General features: G+C 43.8%; 1 protein-coding gene and 1 pseudogene across 2 annotated transcripts in view; both read right to left on the bottom strand.

Moving 5' to 3' along the window:
• The window catches only part of Prss12 (serine protease 12), a 76,965-nt gene extending 72,319 nt beyond the window's left edge, over nucleotides 1-4,646 (bottom strand). For both annotated transcript variants that reach the window (XM_045142542.1, XM_045142543.1), the window contains exon 1: nucleotides 4,208-4,646. In XM_045142542.1, the coding sequence (XP_044998477.1) occupies nucleotides 4,208-4,646 (439 nt within the window). The remainder of the gene's footprint in view (nucleotides 1-4,207) is intronic.
• Nucleotides 4,647-19,241: 14,595 nt separating this feature from the next.
• LOC101597604 lies at nucleotides 19,242-20,995 on the bottom strand (annotated as a pseudogene).
• Between the last annotated feature and the right edge of the window lie 5,847 nt (nucleotides 20,996-26,842).

Genomic DNA, 26,842 nt, shown 5'->3' with positions numbered 1-26,842 from the left:
ACTCTACATGGCCCAGGCTGGCCTCAAACAGGTGATGCTCCTGCCTCAGTCTCCCAAGTGCCTACAGGAATGAGTCACCAGGCCTAGCTCAGCTAACTCATTAACATTCACTTCAAACATTAGATGGATATCCAAGAGGAACACCTATGAAAAACAGTATGTGGCCCACGTGTTCATCGTAACTATTTAAATTAAATTTAGGGTTGGGCGGGTGCTTTTGAGCAGATTAGCATGACATGATGTCAAAGCCAGATATGGGAACCATTCTATTATGATTTGGATTTTAAATGGACCCTGAAAGCCCCATGTTAAGGATTTAGATGCCAGCCTGTGGAGGTACTGAGAGGGAGTGGAACCTCTAGGAGGTGGGGTGTAGTGAGAGGAAGCTAGGTCATTGAGGACATGCCTGTGAAGGGGATGTTGGAACCCAGCCCCTTGTTCTTTGGCCTTGCTTCCTTGTTTGCCAGCAGGCGAGCAGCTTTGCTCTAGCGACCATGATTGTTCATCAGCTCAGTACACACCACAAAACAGTGGAGCCTAGTGACTGTGGACTAGCATTATTGAACCCATAAGGAAAAAAAAAAATTCTTTACTGTTGTCTGGAGTGTTTTGTCATAGTGATGAAAAGACAGCAGATACTTTCTGGCAAAATTTCAATTATTAGAGCTTTATCATTTAGTCTGCTTGTATTACCCATCAGTCAGCCTTGAGTGACTTGGTTGCCTATTAAACCTAAAGTGGGAATGGATTCTCAGCACAACACAAGCCCTATCTACCATATTAACCCAAGACTGTAAAAGTGACCACCACCATTTCCAGTCAGGAAGCACTATCTTCTTAAACGATTGCTGTGGGAAACCAGTTAGCTGCCTGTTACATCTTTCTGCAGAAATGTGACAGTAAGCTTGATCCCATTCAGTGAACAATTTAATATTCTAGTGCTGTTCTAGGTTGTTATTATCACACATTGGTAATACCATGCTGCCATTCTCTACAACCATGCAGGAAGTTAACATTGGCATTCTTTCTGCCTGCTCCAAGACCCAGCAGGGTGAAGTCAAAAAATGGTAGACATTACCTTCTACTCCACATTCTAGGAAGACTGATGTGTGCCCACAGATTTTTCCTGACTAGCCCAGCCACCTTGACTGCCCCTTAGAAATGCATATCCCATTCCTGACCTAAATGTGAGAATTACTAAGAACTGAAGCTAAAACTCAGAACCTGCATTTCAACAAGTTCCCAGGGGACTCTAATACTCATGAGCCCTAACTCCTTGGTCAGATTCTGCATTATTTGGCTTTTAAAAAAATTATTTACTTATTTGTGTGTTCGTGAATGCCATGGCACACATGTAGAAGTTAGAATGCAACTTCATGGTGTCTGCTTTCCACATCTTTGAGACAGGGCTTCCTGCCCCTACAAAGAACAGCCAAACTGCAAGGAATGTCACTGGGGGCTGGCTCTCAAGTTTCAGATCCTTCTGGCTCTGCCTCCCATTGTCTTAGACACACTGAGATCACAGATGCATGTACCACTTTGCATCAGGCTTTATGTGGATGATGGAGAATTGAACCTGGGTTGACAGGCTTTGCAAGCAAGTGACTTTAACCACTGAGCAATCCCCCCAGACCCCAAAACTTTTCTTTTTATTACTCATATGCAAGTGTCATAGAGTTAGAGCCCAGGCATCACATTTGCTTACTGGGCACTTGAGCAATTGAAAGGTCCACACCCTTCCCTGCTCACCTGACGTCCCGCTCTGCCCTTCAATTAGGCTGCAAAGCACTCTCTGGTCTGAAGGCATCTACTTCCTTCTTTCACTGTATAGAGCTAGAAACCTGACTCTAACCACCAGTCTATTTTTTTAAAGGAAGGATCACAATACTATCCATTGTTCTTTCTTTTGCACCAGTTTTATGTAAAGAAACAAAATATTTTTAAGACATAAGAGACTAGAAATAATCTTTATTGACTAAACATACTTCCCTTACCTTCTTCCTTCTAGATTACTTCATAGGCCTACAAATGAGTATTGCTGCACAGCAGATATATCTACATTTATATAAATAAAGAAATACAAGGAAATAAACTGCTATGAAGTGAAAATGTGCACTACTGTCCTGGTAATAAGCCCAGAGGATTTTGAACAGCAAGATGCAGCAGCTCCTTTATAAGGGTGACTATGAAAATTAAATGAGAAAACAAACCTAGAATGCTTAGTCCAACATCCACTACAGAGCGAATGTTCAATAAATCCTAGCTGTTATTAGATTAGTCGGCAAGGTCATTTGGTACATGTCCAGAGCTTGAAAAGTTCTAAGTTCTATGTGTCTAAAAGCTATTTTCTCCAGAGGAAAAACCAAAGCTCTAAGAGCCAGAGTCTTATGCCACATCGCAGTCAAAATAGGATCAATGGTTGTGATAGCACAGTTCAATATCTTTCCACTATTCTCATAGTACTTTTGTTCACACCCCCAGCTGAAATATAGGATAAGAAAGTGACAAGGTTCAGAGTTTTTCTTTCATCCCAAAAGCATGCAGTATACCTAACCCGACCTGCAGGTGTGACTGAATGGAAGGCTTTGGTTTCCAAGATCTCATAGTTAATTGCTTTCCTATTTTTGTCTCCTGTCTTAGGTAGTTTCTTTTTTTCCTCTTGTGTCCAATTACCTTACACAGAACTATTATGTAATGTTTAGGATTTTTGTCTGGTGAGAATTAATTATGAACCTAAAGGCATGGAAAAAATTTAAATTTCTCTCCAACTAAAGGGGTGAGGGGTGGAAGAGAATTCAAAGACAAAATATTCTTTTCATTAGGAATATAAAATTGACATTGATGTGTCTGAAAAAGAGCAACAGATCAATATAATTTTAATCTTAAATTCCTGTTCAGTATGTTTATGTAAATATATAAATGAGAATTTGTGTGATTTTCCTGTCTTAATTACCCAATAATTCTCTGACCAATATATTCACAAAGCTAAGACTAATACAGAAAATGGAAAACTGTCAATGTGTGCTAGGCATGAGATTTTACTACAAATAATCTCAGAGTAAACAATGAGGTAATTCCAGAGCTCTTTACTTGACACCATCTCAATTTTTTATAGTCCCATTTGCATTCTGTCCACAAAATGTGAGTATTGGGATGACTTCATTCTCTAAGATGAAGAATACTTGATCTTAACCTTCCTATCACTTTCCTTTAGCTCAAAGCATTAATGTGACTGAAGGCATACATAGATAAATGCAATTTCCCCAGGAGAAAACTGACATTGTGGAAGGCTGCCTCCAATTACCTTCAAAAGGTACAAGCGTACACGTTTCAAGACCTGATTCATGAAACTCCTGTCACACAGCTTGGTTGAAAGGCTGCCAATTTTTTGTTCTCCCAGGAGAAATTCAAACTTTGAAGGACATAAGGCTTTTCCTCTCCCAGTTGTTACAGAAGGCAGACAATATTGAAGACAAACCCCAACGATTAAAATTAAGGACTGCTTAAAAGCAAATTATTCGTTTACATTTAGTTTATTAATGTGAGGCTTTTACTAAAATACCTTGCCGACTTTCCTGGTGTGACTACCTAATCATGCTTTCCTACCTGCACTATATAAAGGTAACCAATGGCATTGTTGAATGTTGCATTTGACTAAGTATGCCGAGTAACGTCTGTAGTAAGATAGTTACTATTCCTATCTTTTTTTCTTCGTTCACTGGTGATATTTCTCATACTGTCAGAATGTGACCATCTTTGATTTTGACCTGGGAATTTTGCCATCCTTTTTCAAGTGAAGGTCAATAGTGGGAGCAAAGCACAGAAGTCCCCAGTTTTCCAAATCCGGGGCTATAGTGAGGAGGGAAGGTTGGTGATTCTCCTCTTGCAAGTATTGCCTCTTTCAACGCAAGTACAAATTCACCATCCTCTGCTTTGTCTCTTTTATGTAAACATACAACACCGTGGACACAAGGCCAGAAGACAGTATCTAACACAGCCCCCAGCACAGAAAGTGTCCTCTGACAGTCATCACACAAAGCACATGTTTCTGACTTACACTTACTGTACTTTTCTCATACTGGGGTTGCCCCAGGGCAAACTCTGACATCCTCTCCCTCTTCTCCCTGGAACCACCAAGTTCCCCAAACCAGGCTGACTCCGGGCGGGTCCCGAGAGTTGCCCCACCCGCGCTCCGCAGGCCACTCACCGCGTCTGCAGCGGCAGTAGCCCCAGTCCACCTTGCCCAGGGCATCCCTGTAGAAGCACCAGGGTCCTCCCGCACCGTCCGGGCTCCGGCACCAGTTGTGTCGCTGTCCCCGTAGCTCAGCCCAGCCGGCGGGGGGCGAGCGCTCCAGGAACGGGGGCACCTCTGCCCAGCGGAGACAAGGGGCGCCCACATCTGTCACGTTGACCCAGGGGTCGCGGGCCAGGCAGCCCCCTCGAGGCGCCGGGAGGATGTTGGGGCGCGGGGCATGGATCGCCCTCGGGGGCCGCGGGAAGCGCGGGCTGGGGAGGGAGGCAGGGTCCCGGGGACGCGCGGGGCGCGCGTGGCGGTGGTGGAGCGGGGCGCCGGGCACCGGGTCATCGCCGAGCACTCCGGGGAGCGCCCCGAGGATCACGGCCAGCACGAAGCGGGCGCGCGTCATGGTGGCGGCGCCGCCGAGTGTGGTCCATGCTCGCCGCCGGCTGGGCGCGGAGGGGGCGGGGCGGGGCCGCAGCGCCCCGGGATCCCGCACGGAGCCCCCTCCCTCCCGCCCGCCCGCCCTCCCGCGCGCTCGGCCCCCGCCCCCCGGCGCCTTCGGGCTCGCGGACTCCGCCGAGACCCGGCAGCCCAGAGCCCCGGGCAGGAGCGGGCTCGGCTCGCGGGAACTCTGCCCCCTGGCTGCGGGCGCTCGGCGCGGTCTCGCCCCAGAGAGCCGGACCTGGACCTCCGCTCGCCGCCGGGCACCCGCCGCTGCTGAACCGCCCTCCGAGTGGTCCCCGGGCCCGCGCGGGGGACCCAGGCTGCCCCGGCCAGCGAGGCTTCCCCACCAACCGCAGCCCGGCGTCTGGCGGCTCCCCGGCCTGGCATCCGTCCAGGTAGTCATCTTTCCTCCAACCCCTCCGGGATCTTGTTTGCTGTGTTTTGAGATCGCAGGAGACGTGTGCGTGGAATTAGATGCAAGTCTCTCTCTCTCTCTCTTGACAGCTCGCGGGGTAAACGTTATCAAAGCCCACGAGGAATGTTGAAGCGAGTGTTCCTGAAGCGTGAGCGTTCAAGGACAACACCCGGTCGTAACTCAGTTTGCTATCCCACTACTTAACACTGTGTCTCCAAAACATGTGCTGGCTTTAAACTCTGAGCCAACTCAGGGAAAAGTCTTTGAGCCTTCCTACTTCCTGCCTCCCACTTTCCACCCGGTGCCCTGAACACCAGTTGTTTGCTTATTATTGGGATTTGGTGAGGCCGTCTTAATACCAAATTTCCTCTCTAACCAAAGATGGCTTCATCCCTCCTGGTCTCCATCCTATCCAAAAACGCCATCTCTGTCGCACCTGCCTCCTTTCTACGGTGCCAGGGACTTGGGTTGCCTACTCATTGGCCTCCGCAGTGAGGAGCTGAATTCCGTACCAGCTTCAAATAATCCATCAAACTGGACTCTGCCTGTGGGAAACTATGCACTTTCACTCGTGGCTGAGTATTGCTCTCCCAACACTGGTCCCCAACAATCCAAAAACTTGGTTTAGGATTTTAAAAATTTGCTAGGGTGGAATGCTACGAAACTGCCCATTTCCAGTGGAAAGGAAACAAGAGCAGAAAATGAGGCAGAGTGCTGTGTAACGCTGTCTTCTGGAATGGCATGGCCCTTGGAATCATGAACTCAAAGCAGCCATGGTTACTTGAATAAGATCTGCACACGACTGCGTCCTTCAGCATGCCATCATGGATGGAGAAGGAGCTTGTAAGGCTCCACCTCAGCCTAAGGAGCTACTGGAAGTTAATGGTTGAGGTGAAAGTAGAGTTATTTTCTTCCGTCGTTAAGTTGCCCATGTGCCAGTAAATAACCTCCCACCCATGCTCACACAAGCAACCTTAACTAAAAACCCAGTAGGTCACATAAATAAGACATGAAAGTAAGGAGGGGGCCAAGTTGGAAAGAAGAGCGAAGTCAGAAGGAGTGGGAGGGGGATGAGAATAATAGGAGGCGAATATCATCATAGTACATTGTATACATGTGTAAAGTTGCCAAAAAAAAAGTTTTTAAAAGATTGCCCTTCTCAGTTGTTCCCTTGGATGCTACTACATGGCACAAAAAAATAGGAAACTTTCCCATATACAAGATGGCGAGTTACTTCCTGTCATAGGCCTGTTTCATTGCTTGGAGTTCTAAATATGTGCTGACCCATAATTAATCTCCTATTAATAAGGTTGTGTTTTTTTTTAAAAAAATCTTTATTTTTTGCAAGCAGAGACAGATAGAAGAGAGACAGAATGGTTGCACCAGGGCCTCCAGCCATTGAAAACGGGCTCCAGATTCATGGGCCTTTTCGTGCATCTGGTTTTATGTGGGTACTGGGGAATTGAACTAAAAAGGTTTTTACAGCTGTTCGTGGTGGCACATGCCTTTAATCCCAGCACTGGGGAGGCAGAGGGAGGAGGATTGCCATGAGTTCAAGACCACCCTGAGACTTCCAGGTCAGCCTGAGCTAGAGCAAGACCCTACCTCAGAAAACCAAAAAACAGATTTTACTTCAGGGAGAATTTGGTAAAAAGCAATATTAGTATTCCAAGAATGTATTCGTCTTTATTGAATATTTTTTTAAATTTTTTGTTCATTTTTATTTATTTATTTATTTGAGAGTAACAGAGAAAGAAAGAGGCGGGGGGGGGGGGGAGGGAGGGAGGGAGAGAGAATGGGCACACCAGGGCTTCCAGCTACTGCAAATGAACTCCAGACGTGTGCACCCCTTGTGCATCTGGCTAACATGAGTCCTGGAGAATTGAACCTCGAACCAGGGTCCTTAGGCTTCACAAGCAAGTGCTTAGCCACTAAACCATCTCTCCAGCCCTTTATTTAATATTTTCAATACAAGATGATTTTGTTTGCTATTTTTTTGTGAAATATTTCTGGTTCCCAAAGCATACTTAAGATGGTACTTGAGGAATGGAACCAAAGATAAATTCGTTATCTAAGGATGGCTAATCAGGTTCTTTTAGTAGAAGTTTACAGAGCTAGCCAATCACAGATTCTTAACATAGTAGGTGACAGCTCTAACCCAAGTCAACCCTTTCCTTTCCACTTGTCTCTTCCACCTTAGGCTACAACAGGACACACAGGGAAGGGCTGACTTGACATGTAGGCATTTGACTCTCTTGAGTTCTCCTCCTCTCCCTGTCCTCCATTATTCTTACAATCAAGGAGGTCATACTTCCTGCATATCTTTAGATACACATCTTTAGACAGGGAAGGAATGAGAACAGACTTAAGGAAAAGCAGGCCTTGAGCAGTGTAGTCTGCCTTCCAGTTTCCATACTGAAGAGCAACTGCGGCTTCCCAAGGCCTCCACACCTTTAACATAAATTGATGCATACAAATCGGAATTACCCACACAAAACCCACATCTGGATTTCATCATCTGAGTTTTAAAATGTACTTTCTTAGAGAATAAAATGGCATGCAATTAATTGGACTATGGATTACAGGGCTTCAATTTGGGGTTTAACCTTCTGTTTTGCAGTCAAAATATGACTTAAATAAAGTTTGTTCTTTGTGTTATTCTGTCTTCTATTAATGTTTTATCTTCCTCTCTTCTTTCATTCCTCCTTACTCATATAGACATGCATAGAGTTAGGATTTCCAAATCCCAAAATAATCCCTGAAATGCATCTTTCCACCCTACCACTTCACCATATTCTTGGAGGCAAGCATATTTTCTTGGTAAAATCTTTACTTTTTTCTTTTTAGGCTCAGACTAATACCTAAGCCACAGCTCCCTTAGATTCTCATCACCCTTTATCACAAATATGAAGCTTGTGGGTGGGGGCCAATGCTGTAATCATTCTTTCTCATCTCTCCTTCCTCCTTCCTTTCTCCTCAGCCTCAACAAAGGGGAATATAAACAAATGGCATGCACAGGTACTGTCCACCAGCCACAATATGCCCCATGACCCTCCTTTGTCAAGTCCATTTTCATCAAGCAAACCCACGGATTTGAGGAAAAACATTGCTCTGGCCTCACAGCCTATCTTGGTAGTGCCTAGATTCACCTAGGTCCATTATCTTCATTGGCCCCCTAAGGGAACTGAAGAGAGGAATCTCTCTACAATAGCAAGAAGCTGGCAATGTTGGGAGGGTGTCATACATCTGCATATCTACACTTTCCCATGGCAACTCATATGTTAACACTTAGCTTCATGGTGGTTTGTGGGATGATTTTACTTCATAGATGTGTTGGGCTAAAAGGATTTTGTGTAGTTGATTTAGAAACATAACCAATATGTATATTAGTTTTACAGAGTTATAAAAATAAACATACAAAATAAGCTTTTACATTTACAAAAGAGCTTTCAAACAGATGGCACAAAAATGGTGTTTACTCTCACAATTCTAAGTGTTAAATGAGGTATTGAAAGAGTACTGAGCATTACTCTTACATCAAAGACAAAATAATCAATATGAAGGTCTACCATGGGCTGAGCAAGATTTAAAATAGGCTATCGGGCTTTCAAAGCACTAAAATTACAGTTGCGTGACTATATAATGTTGAATTCAAAGCTCAATAAAATGAAGGAAAGATCCAGAAAATAAGTGGTAGCTTACCAGATGAATGGCGCAGTGATTGAGGGGCAGGGGTTCCCTGTGGGCAGGAGTGTCCGGTAGTGAAGTTTTATACTCTTTCTTATATTAGCTGCTCTCTTCTTTGCTTGTCCTGAGCTGTGAAGACAAGGGAGATCAAAGCTTGCAACAGTATTCCCAACAGGCTGCTAAGTTTACACATGGTGCTCAGAGGAAATGAGGGGTCTGTTTGACCTTAACAGATTCATGATATCCATGAATCATTTGATCTCTACTCTCACATTGTTTAAGCATGAATTTTATAAAGCAGAACAAAATGCTTTTAGGTTTGAGTTTGCTTTTTAAAATTCACTGCAACTTGGTATAATTCCTATGTAGCAATTAATTCTATAGACTTGTATTTAGAGTCACAAAATTACATTTACTAACAGGTGAAAAATATGGGTACTTTGGCCATGGAACCAAACCTGTGCTCAACATGGCTTTAGTGCTCAATCACTGTGAAGCATTGTACAAATTCTCTCACTGCCTTAAGCCAGAGGCCCTTTGTCCCTAGAAAGGCGGCAGTAGTGGGCCTTATATGATGACTCTGAGGGGTGTTGAGATAAAGGCCTTTCTCTTAACGTTCAACAAGTTTGTCCCTGAAAGCCAGTGAAACACTGCTTTTCATGTTGTATTTCACAGGAGGAGTTTGCCTAAGTGCAAGGAGTAGCTTTAAATCCCTCAGCCTTTTAGTTGCCAGTGGACTGTGATCACAAACAAAGAGTAAACAGATGGAGGGAAAAGCTGCACTCAACTGATTGCCAGTGATGTGGGAATCACAGAATCTCTGTAGAGAGGCACTTAGAGTTCCAACTTCCTGTCAAGTGTAGGAATCCTTTCCAGAACGTCTGGACAAGAGGGCCTCTGCCTAATTCTTGAATACCAATCTTGAGGAAATTCCTACTAGAAAATCAGCACTACTCCACATCTCCAAAAAATCCAAAAATGTCCTTAAAAACAACATTGTTCCCTTCTAAAGAGCCAAAAGTATGTTTGGGGAATGGGATGTGAAAGATCACAGTGGTGGAGTCCAGCAGACTTGTGTCCAAGTCTCTTGAGACTTAGCTTTTGGGGCTCCAGAGGATGCTGGGGATTCCTTTCTCCTCCATTGCTTTCCATATTCAAGAGAGAAATGCTCAATTTTTTAAAAATATTTTATTTATTTATTTGAGAGCGACAGAGACAGAGAGAAAGACAGATAGAGGGAGAGAGAGAGCATGGGCGCGCCAGGGCCTCCAGCCTCTGCAAACGAACTCCAGACGCATGCGCCCCCTTGTGCATCTGGCTAACGTGGGACCTGGGAAACCGAGCCTCGAACCGGGGTCCTTAGGCTTCACAGGCGAGCACTTAACCGCTAAGCCATCTCTCCAGCCCGAAATGTTCAATTTTGAAGGAGGGCAGATCTAAGAGCATGAATTACTCCACACCATGAGGATCCCTTCATAGGCTTTATCATGTGACATATAAATAAGACAGTGGGAACATAAAGTATCAAGTTTCCTCCTCTTGATTTTGTGTTTTTATTAACTCACCTTTATCTTTAGCATCTTAAGAACTATATAAATAAAGCTGAGATTTTTGAATAGGTTGAGGTGAAAGGAGGGGAAAGACCCTGATTAGCCCACTATCAAACTAGTTCAGGGTTTGGGGACAGCCCCAGCTGATTGCATAAATTCTCATTTGCCTGTGGAACTAGTAGGACAGGATGGCGAGGGGTACTTGAAGACAGGGTTTCAAGATTCTGGCTTCCCGATCAGCCAGCAGTACAGTTAACCTCGCCGTAACAGACAGTTTGTAATGTGGTAAACTTTATAGATTTGTAAAGATTATAACTTTGTTGTGAGACTATAACAGGGTGCTAAGGGTCCAAGAGAGTCCTTACACCCCAAACCCTAGGTTCATTTATAATTTTAGTCAAAGAATTGATTAAAAAGGAAAACTGAGAAGGATAATTACTAAATTATAATATTTTATATTATAAGTTATAATTATAGTTTGTAATATAATTTATAATTATATTATAAATTATATTATAATATTTATTGAGGGAAGTACATGGCCAAGGAAAGGCACTCACGGGGTGGCTAGAGGTCCCACGTGGAGGGTCTGGGGAAAAGCATGGAAAGAAAGAGAAAAGAAAGTTCAAGGAGCTCCTGCCATGTGGGGACCTCAAGGGGATACAGAACCCATGTGGAGAGTAAGGGCTAGGGGCTCCTCCCAGCTGGGCCTGGGCTAAGGCCTAGGCCAAGCCCCTCGCAACAAACCCAGGCCCAGTGGAGGGAAAAACTCACCCATAGCTGGAAGTTCCCAAGTGGTCAGAGAGCCTGCCCTCCCCTTGTGAAGGTATTTATAACCTTAGGGTGGTAGGCTGGCTCAGGTGAACCAGAGGGGAAGCTAGATGGTTAGGGCTAGGGGCTGTCTAAGGAAGAGATTAGCTCTGGCACCAAGTTGCAGGGACTGAACTTGACCAACCACAATGTTAAAATCCTATGAAAGACCTCATTCCCAGGTGGGATCCTGACTGTTTGTGGGAAAATAGGTCTGGGGCAGTAGGCAAGAGATAAGAAGTCAGATCATCTTGGATTTCTAGCAAGTGCAAACTTTCTTGCGCTTTTCACCTTTAGGAGTCCAGTCACTATGACTCTACCCCCCTCTCAACTGTCAAGTCCCCCTCAGTTACTCTCCACATTGTTATATTATGATGATGATCACTATTATTATTATTATCATTATTATCATTGTTTTTCAATGTAGGGTCATACTCTAGCCAAAGATGATGCAGAATCCACTCTATTCTCAGGGTGACCTCAAATTTACTCCTCCCGAGTGCTGGAATTAAAGGCATGCACCACCACACCTGTCTCCATCTTATTTTTTAAAATATACATATTTTTTGGTTTTTTAATATTTTATTTTTATTTATCTATTTGACAAAGAAAGAGAAAGAGATTGGGTACACTAGGGCCTCCAGCCATTGCAGAAGAATCCAGACACATGCGCCCCATTGCGCAGCTGGCTAACGTGGGTCCTGGGGAATCGAATCTGGGTCCTTTGGCTTTGCAGGCACACACCTTAACCACTAAGCCATCCCTCCAGCCTGCTTCACCTTATTTTTGAGACAGGGTTTTCAGTGAATTTTTAACTTACAGATTTGGCTGGACTAGCTGGACCTCAAGTTCCAGTGATCTTCCTAAATTGGCCTCCCAAGTTCTGGGACTGCAGGCATGTATTTGCTACATCTAGCTTTTTAATGTAGGTTCTAGAAATTTGGTTCTCAGATCATGGTGCTTGTTTGGCAATCTGTTTATGCTGATCTCTCCAACCCCAAGATGGGAACTGTTAAGTTCTAATAGAAGCAATGGGCACTGAGCAAGTGTATTAGTCAGGATTCTCTAGAGGAACAGAACTGCTAGAATGAATTATTTAAAAAGGGGATTTATTGGATAGCCTTACAGTAGTCCAATAGTAGTTGCAGGCCCGAGAATCACCGAACCTGGTAGCTGCTCAGTCCACATGTCCAGAAGCGTCAGCAGTCCCGACCCAGCACTGCAGATGGTGCAGGGAGGCCTGGCGGCTTCCTGAGGAGCCGCTGGGTTTCGATCCACGTGGGTCTTAGTTGATGCTGGTCTTCAGTCCGCACTGGTCTTCAATCCACGCTGGAAGGTAGCAAGCAGCTCCGGCAGCCAAGTGGAAGGGAGGAAGGAAGGAAGGAACTCTTTTTTACCCAGAGCTTCCTTGTATCAAGTCCCCCTCTGAGCGGGGGCCACCCACTCTGGAGGAAGGGCTCACCCTGGGGGAAAGACCTCCTCCTTTAGTTGATCCTTCCTAGAAGCAGCCTGTGGATTACTAAACAGATTAAGTTGACAACACCTTAACTATCACAAGTCCACCCCTTGTCAACTTGGCATCAAATCATGTCTCCTTACATCATATTTAATTTCCAAATGAAAACAGTAACAAGCTCACAATTCCACCTAACATGGCGTAACTATCCCACGTACAACCAGAACTGCAAAATCTTCCCCCCAACACAAAGCTTAGTCTCTAATATAATGGGTCTAATATAAATTCAACAGTTAGCTAATGATATAATTATAATATTGGTGTAGATACATACAAACACTCTTATCAAGGCAGGACAGAAACATTACAATCCCAGTCCTCATTTCTGTAACTGGTCATGTGGCCTTAGCTGGTATTTGTAACTGACTTCTTCTACTACCCATTCTGTATTTCCTTCACCTTCAGCAAGCACCTCAGTAGGTCTTAGTTCTTTACCTGGAGGAGTAACCCATACCTTTATTCCTGAAGGATCTGGGCCATTTATCACACTACTTCTATTGGGTTGTTGCAGTCATCCATTGACTTTGACAACAGGACATGGTAACACTAACAGATGCCCTAAAGGATCTCCTGCACTCCAGGCATACTCTTCCTTACTGCCATTGTGGAGGAGCAGCCCAATTTCCCCCTGGTAGTCTGGATCAATCACCCCTGCAATCACTGTAACTCCTTTCTCAGCCTGTTCACTCAACGGCATTAGGAGCCCAAAGTGACCAGGGGGAAATCTTAGCTTCCAATTCAATGGAATGTTCTTTGTGTCTCCTGGCAAAAGCACTCCCCCCTCTGGGACCAAGACTTGTACTTCAGCACAGTGTAAGGTTGCGGAACAGGAAGCAAAATACTACCTAATGGGTCACTTGGGGTGATGGTAAGTGGGACCATTCCCATTTCCACCCCTTGATTCCTGGACCCGTGAATCCGGGCTACAGGAGAAACAGTACCATATATAGGACGCTGATTCAGAGCATATACAGCCTGCTGGAGGACACTCCCCAGCCCTCCAAGCTATTGCCACCTAATTGGCACTGTAGCTGTTTTTTCAAAAGGCCATTCCACCATTCTATCAAGCCAGCTGCTTCAGGATGGTGGGGCACATGGTAAGACCAGTGAATTCCACGATCATGAGCCCACTGCCATACTTCCTTGGCGGTGAAGTGAGTTCCTTGGTCAGAAGCAATGCTGTGTGGAATGCCATGACATTCAATAAGGCACTCTGTAAGCCCATGGATGGTAGTTTTGGCAGAAGCATTACGTGCAGGAAAGGCAAATGCATACCCAGAATAAGTGTCTATTACAGTAAGGACAAAACGCTGCCCTTTCCATGATGGAAGAAGTCCAGTGTAGTCAACCTGCCACCAGGTTGCTGGCTGGTCACCCTGAGGAATACTACCATATTGGGGGCTCAGAGTTGGTCTCTGCTGTTGGCAAGTTTGGCATTCAGCAGTAGCCATAGCCAGGTCAGCCTTAGTTAGTGGAAGTCCATGTTGTTGGGTCCATGCATAGCCTGCATCCCTGCCACCATGGCCACTTTGTTCATGGGCCCATTGGGCAATGACAGGGGTGGCTGAGGAAAGAGGTTGACCACTATCCACAGAATGGGTCAGCTTATCGACTTGATTATTAAAGTCATCCTCCAATGAGGTCACCTTCTGATGAGCATTAACATGGGACACAAGTATCTTTATATCCTTTGCCCATTCAGAGAGTTCTATCTACATACACCTTCCCCAAATGTCCTTTTCACCAATTTTCCAATTGTGCTCCTTCCACATCCCAGACCATCCAGCCAAACCATTGGCCATAGCCCATGAGTCAGTGTATCACTGCACATCTGGCCATTTTTCCTTCTAAGCAAAATGCACAACCATATGCACTGCCCGAAGTTCTGCCCATTGTGAAGACTTCCCTTCACCACAGTTCTTCAGAGTTGTCCCAGAACGTGGCTGTAATGCTGCAGCTGTCCACTTCTGGGCTGTGCCTGCATAATGTGCTGAACCATCTGTAAACCATGCCCTAGACCTCTCCTCCTCAGTCAATCAATCATAGGGCACACCCCATGAGCAAGTGACCATGATTTAAGTATGTAAAGACAATTATTGGGGCTTTTCTTTTTTCCTAGAGTAAATATGCCCCATTTCTTCAAGGAATTTCTTTTTTCTTTTTCTTTTTGTACTCAGTGAATACAGTCAAGTTGGTATCATTGTTAGCCTCCTCCCAATCCTCCCCCTCCACAGGGACCCTCCTTGTTGGGCTGTATGGGTCATGCATTGTGGGGTTAGCCATCAGTTATGGGTAGTAGGAAATGTCTCTCCCTATCATGACCCAACAAGTGGCTCTGACATTCCTTCTGTCCCCTCTCCCACAAATTTCCCTGAGCCATGTTGGGTTCATTTTAGGTCTGCTTCAGTGTTGAGATCTTGGAAGCCTCTCTGTCTCTGGATATCTGGTTTGGTAGGGGTTGATTTTTTTCTGTGTCTATCTCCATCATTGTGCTGGTTACTGGTTCGCCAAGAAAACAGCATTCTTGCTTGTTTCCCCAATTATTCTTAGTTACAGTTGGGGCCCTTTTGAGGTATGATGGCATGGTTCTGTCTTTAGGATCTGTGTCTGTCTGAAAAAGAGAAGCAAATTCTCCAACAGAGAGTAAAGTTAGCACCAGATAAATGTGATAAACATTATTTTTTAGAGAGAGTTTAATAGGTGTAGGCTCACTTGTAGCCTATGATTGGTGGGAGCTTGCTAATGGAGAGTGGGCTCATTTTTGGATATGGTTCTGACTTGTTTCCCAGATCCAGCTATGGGTCCCATACCACTGAGGGAATCAGTTAGCCAAATCAAGAGCAGTTGGTTTCCCATCATGGCTGTGCACTACTTTTGCACTTGGGTGAGCATCGCATCGGGTGTTTGCTGCTAAGTAGGTTAGACCATGCATTGCTTGGACAGATATTGGTCATTTTTCCCCAGTCACTCATGTAGCACCTTCCAACACTAGACGTGCTGTCTGGGAACTGACTCTCTTCCAGCTTCCATCCATGTCATTCCATGTTATGTGCCAACAGTGTATAGTGTCTTCAGCGCTAGTGTCTTATCACTATCCTATGGTAGGTCATCAAGCACTCTGACAAAAATCTGTCTTCTTTTGGGAAACCCTGTAAGTCTCTCTGATCAAAAACTAATTATGGATGATATCCACCTGCTGGTACTGGGAATTACAGGTCAGCACCCAAGAAGAGAAGGAAGAAAAAGATAAGTGATATAAAAGAGAGAGATGAGAGAGAAGAGGGAGTGAGAGAAAGACAGAAACAGGAAGAGGAGGAGATAAAGGCCAGTTTTCGTTGTAGCCTCTCCAGGGCCTTGTGAATCAGGTGTTCCCTCTAAGGTCCTGATGAAGGTTCAACCATTCGGTCTATCTTTTAAGATGTAGAGGGATTTATTTATTTATTTATTTATTTATTTATTTATTTATTTATTTTTGAGGTAGGGTCTCACTCTAGTCCAGGCTGACCTGGAACTCACTATGCAGCCTCAGGGTGGCCTTGAACTCATAGCGATCCACCTGCCTTTGCCTCCCAAGTGCTGGGACTAAAGACATGTGCCATGACACCCAGCTTTAAGATGTAGAGTTTTCTGGTACCATTGGTACCATTGCCATTTTGGTCCAGTTTTTTGTCCCCCACCTCCTCCCTTGCCCTTCCTTCCCTCCCTGTTGCCCGGTTTTCAAGATGCTTGCTAGGTATGTCAGCATCTTGGGTAGATTCAGGTTAGGAGCTGTAGAAGAGTGAGACTATGTGGCAGTTATCTTTCTGTGATTGGGTAAGTTCACTGAGAATGATCTGTTCCAGGTTCAACCATTTTTCTTCAAATTTCATTTTGTCATTTTTCCTTACTACTATGTAGAATTCCATCATGTACATATACCACATCTTAGTTATCCATTTTTCTAATGATAGACATCTGGGTTGATTCCAGCTCTTAGCTATTACAAATTGAGCTGCTATAAACAAGGTTGAGCAAATATCTCTGAACTGAGGCATGGAGCTTTAGGGTACATGCCTGGTACCATCTTACATTCCCACTAACAGTGGATGGAGTCCATTCAGAAGAAGAGAGGATTTTTCTTTCTTAACCTTACTTTAGAAGTCTCCTCAGAGATTTCTCTTTTTAAACTATGTTGGCCAGAACTGAATTGTCTGCTTCTTTACAAAAAGTTTTTAAAAGGGAGAGGGTAGAATACTCTCACTACCTTGGATTAATTATTGTGGTGGTTTGATTCAGGTGTCTCCCATAAAACAGGTGTTCTGAATGCTAGGTTCCCAGTTAATAGAAATTTGGAGATTAATGCCTCCAGGAAGCAGCAAATTGTTGGGGGTGGGCTAATAGGTGTTATAGCCAGTTCCCCCTTGCTAGTGTTTGGCACACTCTTCTCTTCCTGTTTTCCACCTTATGTTGGCCAGGAGGAAATGTCCACCCTCTGCTCATGCCACCGTTTTCCCTGCCATCGTGCAGCTTCCCCTCAAGCCTGTAAGCCAAAATAAACCTCTTTTTCCCACAAGCTGCTCTTGGTTGGGTGATTTCTACCAGCAATGTGAACCTCACTGCAACCATTATCTAGAACATAATAGATGATACTTGATATTTGGAAACAATCCAACTGATGTGTACTATACTTTGAAAATAACAAAATGTCTGGCAATATTGCAAACCAATTCTATATAGCCACAAGTGCCTCTAGCTGTTTCTATCATTAGACCTGGAAGTCAGTTTTCATTTCTCTATAACCCCACCTGCCTGGCCTTGGGCAGCACTTGAGCTTACCTTACTCAGTTTCTTTTTTTCATCTGGCAGGAGTTTCATGCTGTTGTGGTGTTTCATAGGGATTTTGGCAATGGGTTTTGGTGAATGGGTAATTGTGATAGTTATCTGTAATGATATAACAAGTTTTCCCACACTTAATGGCTTAAACAATAAGCATTTACTGTTGCACAAACATTCTGTGAGTCAGGCTTCTAGTTAAGTGACTAATCCAGGTGGCTCTGGCTAAAGGTCATGGAACTTCAGTGAAGACGTGAGTGAGTGAGAGGCCAGTCATCTGAAGGCTTGCTGGGGCTGGAGGATCACTAAGGTCCCGTGTGTGGTTGTAAACTTTGCTCCACAGCACACACACGATACTTAAAACATGACATAGGTCTCCCTTAGAGTGAATGACCCAAGGGAGCAAGAGCAACCCAGAAAGATGATACAAAGACTCTAATAAGAAAATTGTAAAATGGGGCTGGAGAGATGGCTTAGCAGTTAAGCACTTGCCTGTGAAGCCTAAGGACCCCGGTTCGAGGCTCGGTTACCCAGGTCCCACGTTAGCCAGATGCACAAGGGGGCGCACACGTCTGGAGTTCGTTTGCAGAGGCTGGAAGCCCTGGCGCACCCATTCTCTCTCTCTCCCTCTATCTGTCTTTCTCTCTGTGTCTGTCGCTCTCAAATAAATAAATTAATTAATTAAAAAAAAAAGAAAAAGAAAATTGTAAAATGGACATGCAATTGCTTCTGTTCTGTTTTATAAAGTACAGTCCGGCATGTCACAAGAGAGGGCTGAGAGGTCTGCACGATGACATGAATTCTAGAAGACAGGGATCCCTGGGGACCCCCCTTCACACTGACTACCACAGTTATGTTTTGCAAAACTGCTCTGAAACAGATGGTTAAATATATTGTATCTAATCTTGTGTGGATCATACCTGTAATCTCAGCACTTTGTTTTTTTTTTTTTTTCTTCAGCTCCAAATACAAACTTTATTACTATGACAAGGATATTCAGAATTATAGCAGTAAAATAACAAGAAGGAAAGTAGGCTCTGAAACTTACTTTTCTGAGTAAACATGGGGCTGGGCCTCAGTACTAATAGTGGCAAGGCCCAACATGACCCTCAGTGGGTTAGGCAGCTTGAGTTTCCACATTAGAGGGCAGTGAAAACAAGCAACACTGACCATCAGGAACAGAATGGGCAGTGATGCCCATTGCCAAAGAAGCAGCTTAAAATGGCCTATTCCAGCTCAACTTGCTCCTAAAGTACTGTGACCAACCTGAGTGCTTCATCAGAGTTTCTCCACACGAGGGGCCCAGAGACTGGAGCAGGCAGGGGCAGTGTTCAGAGGAGGGCTAGGTACCCAAAAGCCCCAAGTTTGGGCCTTCAGAGAAAAAAAAAATCACCTCACTGACAGTGACCATATTTTGGGAATCCTCTCTTCCTTTCACCAAGACCACAAGGCACCAAAGAGCAGTAGTGATGGTATGTCTAAGGGTGGAACTCTGTTAGACTGATCATAACTCCTACTTTACTGCTGCCCAACAGTGGCAGCTGAGTGAAACATTTCTCACCAGCCTCTCTGCTAGCCCTCCCTCAAACCCAACCTCCCACAAGCACAATCTGAAAGTTACAAAACGGCCATAACCTAGAAAAAATTCAAAACCAGAAAGTCTCTCCTGCCTAAAGAGCAGCCCAAGATGTGTGTCCTGTACCATGGCAAGTGCTGCTATGCATACAGGGTAGGAAACCATGAAAGGGACTCTGCAGACAACATTCATTACTCCTCCTCCTCTTCTTCCTCTGCATCCCCAGATCCCTGCTGCTTTGGAGATTTCCCCTTTGCATTTCTGCTTCAGTAGCTGGCAGCTGTAGGGGTGGCCATGAGCTCCTGCTATTTTTACTCCTACCACTGGTTCCATATTTCCCTGCAGGCCCACGGGGGAAAGAGGGTGCAAGGTTTTCTGGATAGAGACTTCGAACTGTGTGAAGCACAGGAGCATGCCCACTGCTTGTGGGCCCATTCTGACCATCCCAACTCTGCCTCCGGGTGTCTTGGCTGTAGCTTCAGTATACGAGGAGGACTGGGCTGAAATCCAGATATGGGGCCTGTTGGTGATCTGAATAGTCAGTCACAGGTAGTCACATTACTAATGGATCTGCAGGGAGGCACAGATAGGCAGATCCTTTAGCTGTTTCTTGCTTGATGTCATCCATGTAACCAGAAGGCAAGTCTCCCTGGTGTTTGACACTCCTCCTGGGCAGCTCTGGTGACATTTCTTGAGGCTGGGAATCCTGTCTAGGATTTCCCTCCATCCCACGGGTATTTGCAGTAGCTGGGTGTTGGTCACATTGGTCCTGATGATGAAACAAGACTTCTTCTTCTAGTTGTACCCCACAGAATTCACAAGGGATAATGATGCTAGCTTCCACAGGAGGTGAAGCGCTCAAGCCCATCAAAGAGTCTAATTGGTTACTTGTAGCCTGTTATAGAATGTTCTGGAAAATGACACCAGGATCCTCCTCTCCTCTGATGGCAGAACTGCCAGTATTAAGTGAAGGTAAGGCACATGAAGGGTTGCAATTTGTCTGATGGTCAATCAACAGTTCCTCTGGGTAGAGCTTCTCACAAAATTCACAAGGCAACAGGGTCTCATCCACTGCACCCTTTATGTCACTCAAAGTGGGATCACCATGAGGCTGATCTGCCTCACACAAAGACCTCCAGAAGTCCTGTTCTGTCATACCAGAGGCCTGGCCCTCATTTTGAAGACTTAGTGCCAACATGAACTCCAAGTTTGCAGTATCTTCATCACTAGCTTTTGGAAGCTGTCTGCTTCTATTCCTTCCTGCCTTTTTTGTTCTTCAAATAGATTATTCTGGATTGAAAAATGGGCAGTCATATTCCTTTGGTTAGTAGTCCTACTGTGCAAAGGGGCTGATTCAAATGCCCTCAGGGGCCTTTAGGGTAGCCTCATGGGTGGGTCCAAAGCTTCAATTTGTCTGAGGAGTTGGGATGCAATCCAGATTCCATCTTGACCCCAAGATTCATCATACACATTAGGAGGCATGGCAGCCTCATGTCTCTTTTCCTTTTCCTCTCTCCCACAGACTTCAGGTGAGTCTTCAGATCTTTCACAAGCACATTGCACCCACAGTTGCCACACAGCTCTGTCCGGGCACCACAGTAATCTTCATGCTCCTCCAGTTTGAGAAAAGAAAGTTCCAAATCACAGTGCTGGCAGACAGCAAGCCACAGAGGGCACAGTCTCCTCATGCTTCTTTAACTGCCTCTTCTCCAACTTCTTGTTACATTTGCAGGTCACCTGACAGTGTTCTGTAGCCATGTGAATCTCCATGTCAGATTTGGGAAATGGTTCCTTGCAGATAGGGCACATACCAATGTTCCTTTGACAGTGGGTTTCATGGATGGTAAAATTAAACACAGGAATTTTGTTTATGCAGTTGTCACACATTTGAGTATCCTGGTCATCTAGAAGTTCAGCCATCTTTAGCTCTTCCTGAAAATCTGAAAACTGCTAGTCCAGAAGGAACGCCAAAGTGCCCACTGCCGCGAACGCTGAGCCTCCTTGGTCTCTGCCAATCTCAGCACTTTGAAGACTGAGGCAAAAGGATTTCTGAAGTTTCCAAGCTGGCCTGGAACCACAGTTGATCTGATCTATCTATCTATTCATCTATCTATCTATCTATCTATCTATCTATCTATCTATCTATCTATCTACCTACCTACCTGCCTACCTACCTACCTACCTATCTATCTATCTATAGCTGGGCAGGGTGGTGCACTTTAATCCCAGCACTTGGGAGGCAAGGGTAGGAGGATTGCTGTGAGCTTGAGGCCAGCCTGGGACTGCAGAGTGAGTTCCACGTCACGTGGGCTACAGAGAGACCCTATCTTGACAAAAAAAAGAAAAAATATTAAAAAGATAATATATTTACATATCACCATTAGAGTTTTCCAGATACTAGATGTCCTATGAATAATTGTCAATTAGATGATCTCTTCAAATAGAGGGCCAGTTACAAGCAAAGACATTTTAATTTACCCATAATTGTGCCTCTTGCTTCACTTATGAGCAGATTCAGATTTGATCTCTTACTTGTCCGGTTGTAGGACAACAGAAGATTTTTATCAATGACATTGGGTATCTAGGCTTCTGGTAGAAGACTTCAGTTTTGTAGTAAGGCTTAATGTGTCACCTAAGCTGGAGAGAAGTATGACAAGCACGGATAAAGGAATCATGGGATTTCAGACATCCCTGTACTAAATCCCCAGGGAGCAGAGGATTTTTTAAAATTAAACTTTATAAATATATAGGTTCTATTCTTATATCCCCTCTACCCTGCTCCTATTCTACAGAGGGTCTTCCTCAGTGAGGGGTTATTGGTATTCATTGTGGGATCCAATAGGCTCAATCAGTCTCTAGGTGGTGGGGGCAGGGGACAATGCCTCAGGCTAATCCCACATATGGAAGCTCTTAAATCTTTCCATCCCTTCATTTGCAATATTCCCAGAGCCTTGGCAGGCCTGCTAGAAGTCTGATTTGGAGTTGAGCTCTCTGTAGCCTCAGGATCTCTGCTCTGATGAAGTTTCAGTGACCACAGTGTCTGTCTATCTCCATCCCCCTGGAACTGGTTTTCAGGCTAACAGTTAGTGCAGGGATTTGGGGAGGGAAGAAGAGGTCACTTGTAAGTTCCTTGTAACAGACTACTGCTAAAAACAAAGAAACATAAAACAAAATCAGCCATGATTTAGTATTGTGAGATTGCCAAAAACAAATGAAGTAAAGTATATTCTCTGTCTTCAAAAGAAATCATTCTTGGGCTGAAGAGATGCCTTAGCAGTTAAGAGCTTGCCTGTGAAGCCTAAGGACCCCGGTTCAAGGCTTGATTCCCCAGGACCCATGTTAGCCAGATGCACAAGGGGGTGCAGATGTCTGGAGTTCATCCGCAGTGGATGGAGGCCCTGGCACACCTATTCTCTCCCTCTCTCTCTCTCTCTCTCTCTTCCTCTCTCTGTCTGTCGTCCTCAAATACATAAATATAAATAAACAAAAAAATAAAAAATCATTCATAAGAATTTTGCAATACAGCAGTTTCCTGTATAAAAAAATTATGCTACCCACATTATGTTGTTTCTCCATGTACCCTCCTCTAAACAGAAGTTCCCAGAACTTTCAAAGGCTTATATTTATGCATCATACAGTCATAACAACTAGAAACAAAATTTGGTAGCAGAGCTGAAAACAGAAAGAATTGCTTTGCTCTCTCATTCCATGAAGGAAGTTACATTGTGAGGACATATGCCCTCAGTTTACAGCTGAGACATTGATAGAGTTCTCAGAGACTCATTAGAAGTATTTATAGCTGAGTTGTGTAATAAAACAAACTCAGGGCATTAAAAGTGCGGCACAACAACAGGCTGGCCTTTATTTTTAGAAGGCTTAGACATTTTAAGTCAGTGTAAAAAGCCTCTGCATATGACATAATGGTCTTTGCTATCAAGTGGTCATTAGACAGATGAAATATAGCTAGTCAACAAGAAAGACAGCATTTACCACCTAGCATTTGCTATGTTGGAGCCCACAGCTGAAGCTGGGTTCCATCACAGAGTGTAAAATAACAAAACAGCAGCTAGTAAGCTTTTATTCTGTGAAAGAAAGGTTATTTATGCCATACATATGCCTTATGGAATGCTTGTCTTAATCAATATTTTAAGTTAATTATTTCAAGGAATCATCAGTTATTTGAATTAACCTTTGGAGCAAAATTAGCTCGACGAAACACATAATAATTGTAGGAAAAGGATTATAAATGAGATCTTTTGATGTGAGGAACTTAAAATACTTAATCATTGAAAATCAACACTAAAAGACAAATAGTGTCATGCTTTTTAAGAAAATAAATGATGGGCTGGGGAGATGGCTTAGGTGGCAAGATGCTTGCTGCTCAAGTGTGATATACTGGAGTCCGGATACATTCACCCAAATATCTGGCTGCCAATAATCCCAGCAATCACGATGTAGAGACGGGGTCTCAGGCATTCTAGCTAGCGAGACTAGCTGAATCAGTGAGCCCTGAGTTCAGGGTAGACTCTCCATAAAACAAAGAGAATGACCAAAGAAGATGCCCATTATACTTGATTATACTCATTATACTTGATTAGTCACAAGCCCAGAAACTCTAAAGGAGCTGGGAGTGGTGGCACAGACCTTTAATCTCAGCACTCAGAAGGCAGAAGTAAGAGGATCACCGTGAGTTCGAGGCTACCCTGAGACTACAGAGTGAATTCCAGGTCAGCCTGGGCTACAGTGATACCCCTACCCTGAAAAAAAAAAAAAAAGACTCTAAAGGAGTTGACAATAAAACAAGACTGTTTCTCACTTTTTAAATATTTTTTGTTTATTTTTATTTATTTATTTGAGAGCAACAGACAGCAAGAAAGAGGCAGAGAGAGAGAGAGAGAGAGAGAGAGAGAGAGAGAGAGATACAGAGAGAGTGGGTGTGCCAGGGCCTCCAGCCACTGCAAATGAATTCCAGACACGCCCCCTTGTGTATCTGGCTAACGTGGTTCCTGGGGAGTTGAGCCTCAAACCGGGGTCCTTAGGCTTCACAGGCAAGCGCTTAACTGCTTAGCCATCTCTCCAGCCCCTGTTTCTCACTTTTGATACCTTACTGACATGTGTTCCAAACTGAACTATGTAGTAAATGTCAAGTCAATCTTTAGGTGTATTAATAAGAAACAAACAATAAAGAAGATTATAAATAGTATGCCTAATAAACATTAAATTTTATAATGTACCCTTACTCCTTTAGATTTCTCTGCTTGTAGAGCCTCTGCTCATGTTCAGAGCTTGTGTTTTCAGTCAGAGAGAATTTCTTAATAATTTAGGTTAAATATTAAAACTTGATATTGATAAAACACTGACTCTGATCAAGAACCTGCACTGGAGCTATGGAGATGGCTTGGTGGGGAATGTGCCAGCTGCACTAGTGTGAGGTCCTGAGTTCAAATTCCCAGAACTCTCACAAACGCTGGGTGGGCATGGTGTCCTGCCTGCAATCCCAGTGCTCAGGAGGCAGACACAGGGGATCCTTGGACAAGTTGGCTAACTAGACTAGTTGAATCAAGGAGCCATGTGTTCAAATGAGAGACCCCGACTCAGTAAATAGAGAAGACACCCAATGTCAACCTCTGGCCTCCACATACATGCACACACCCCCACACACATACCATACACACACACACACACACACACACACACACACACACACACACACACACGACCCTGCGCTAACTACATTCTCAATCACTTAGTATTTCTTACGCTTTCCAATTCTTATAGACATTTGGGGAGCAAAAAGAACACAAGAAAATTGCAGCTCAGAGCATTGATCAATTTGTCTAAATCTGTACAGGCAGAAAGTAATTGATATGAAATGTGCAAGCAAGTCTTCACTTACTTCATTATAGAACAGAAAACATTTTATTTTCAACCAATTATACTTGTTACTTAGAACTATAAAATTCAGATTCTGATAAAATTCATTAACCTCAACAATTACTTTAGACTGAAGCCCTGAATCAGTTTATGTGAAATGTCTCCATGCAGCCGGACAAGGAGAAAGGTGGATTTTGAAGAACTTCAGTTTCCCAAGTATCTAGGGACTAGTTTCTCAGTCAGAGTTTCATTCTTGAGCACAAGCAGATATGCACCTCGGGCCTTTTGAGAAGCTGAAAAAACAAGTAGAAACTGTGCCTCCCAGAGGACCATCACATGCCCTTGAAGCAGAACACTTGACTCCTGACTTGAGGATGAGTTTTTCACCTAAGCAGGGTTAGTGGCATACTTTGGGTGTGACCAATACAAGTTGTGAAATCAAATAGTGTGAGGTCAAGTCCACCTCAACATCTTTCTGCCAATGTGACCATGTTGGCTACTTATATAACTTAACTAAGCCTCCTAAAACTGTTATTGGAACAAAATGGGATGTTTTGCCTACCTCCTTTATGTTGTTGTTTTCATCTACTTCATTCAAGAAAGATGGGAGGATAGGGTGAGCATTTACACAAGATCATAGATTTGATATGCAGGTATCCTCCTAAAAAAAAAAAAAGACTACAAAAAAGAGACTATGAGTTTTTAAAATTTATGTTAGTTTCAAGCAGATTATATATATGTGGAGCAAGACAGAATGGCTGCACCAGGGCCTCTAGCTGCTGCAAACAAACTCTAGAGGCATGTGTTTGGTAAAGGGATATTTAAAGAATGTTGGCCTTTTGAATTGCTGCTTATAACTGGATTTCATTACTCAGTAGGTAACTTGGTTGAGTCCTGAGAAAGAGATGGGAGAGGTAAGTTATTGACATGGTTTAATGAAAACTCAGATTCAATAGCAGATAGATTCAGTCTTTCCAGGAGCCAAGTGAGAAATGATCTCTCTGGTCTTGAGAATAAGCATAACAATCTTGTGCTGCTGGAAAATACTTATCAACAAACATAAATGTTACCTGCAAAAACTCTTATATATCATTAATTTAGTTATGCGCTACAAAAAATAGCACTGCAGTCAAGAACAGACAACATATCAACAGTGGATCCACAGGTTACATCATTTAGTGAATCACAGCTTCCTTTATTTGTATAACTATAGTCTATAATGCTCACAAGGAAACTGACTACGTGTTTCTCAGAACATGTCTCTGTTATTACATAGCACATTACTGTATTAAGAAAGGAAAAATAGGCTGGAGAGACAGGTTAGTGGTTAAGGCATTTGCCTGCAAAACCAAAGGATCCTGGTTCGATTCTCCAAGACTCATGTAAGCCAGATGCACAGGGGACGCATGCATCTGGAGTTTGTTTGCAATGACTGGAGGCCCTGGTGCACCCATTCTCTCCCTCTCTCTCTCTCTCTCTCTCTCTCTCTCTCTCTCTCTCTCTCTTTTTCTCACATAAATAAACAAATAAAATATTTTTAAAAATTTTTAAAAAGACAGAAAAAATAGGGCACACTCTCTTATTGCTATTGTCCATCTGATATTGGCTAGGAGGTGATGTCCACTCTGTGCTTGGGCTATTATTTTTCCTGCCATCATGGAGCTTCCTCTCCAGTCTGTAAGCCAAAATCAACCGTTTTTTTTTTTCCCCCCCCCAAAGAGAAAGAGAAAGAAAAAAAGAAAGACATTGCTTGTTTCTGAAACTTTTAATGTACCTAGCCTAGGCTTCTGCATGAACTCTTGAATAATAACAGACAAAAGGAATGAGAGGAAATTCCTTTTTTTCAGTCTCAGATGGATAATGCTTCTGGAGCTTTCATATAGACTATAATTTGCTACAAAATATTTTATCCCCTTTA

Source organism: Jaculus jaculus, chromosome 2, assembly GCF_020740685.1.
Source record: "Jaculus jaculus isolate mJacJac1 chromosome 2, mJacJac1.mat.Y.cur, whole genome shotgun sequence".
Taxonomy (NCBI): Eukaryota; Metazoa; Chordata; class Mammalia; order Rodentia; family Dipodidae; genus Jaculus; species Jaculus jaculus.
Note: the sequence above shows the minus strand (reverse complement) of the source record. Positions and strands in the feature narration are given on the sequence as shown.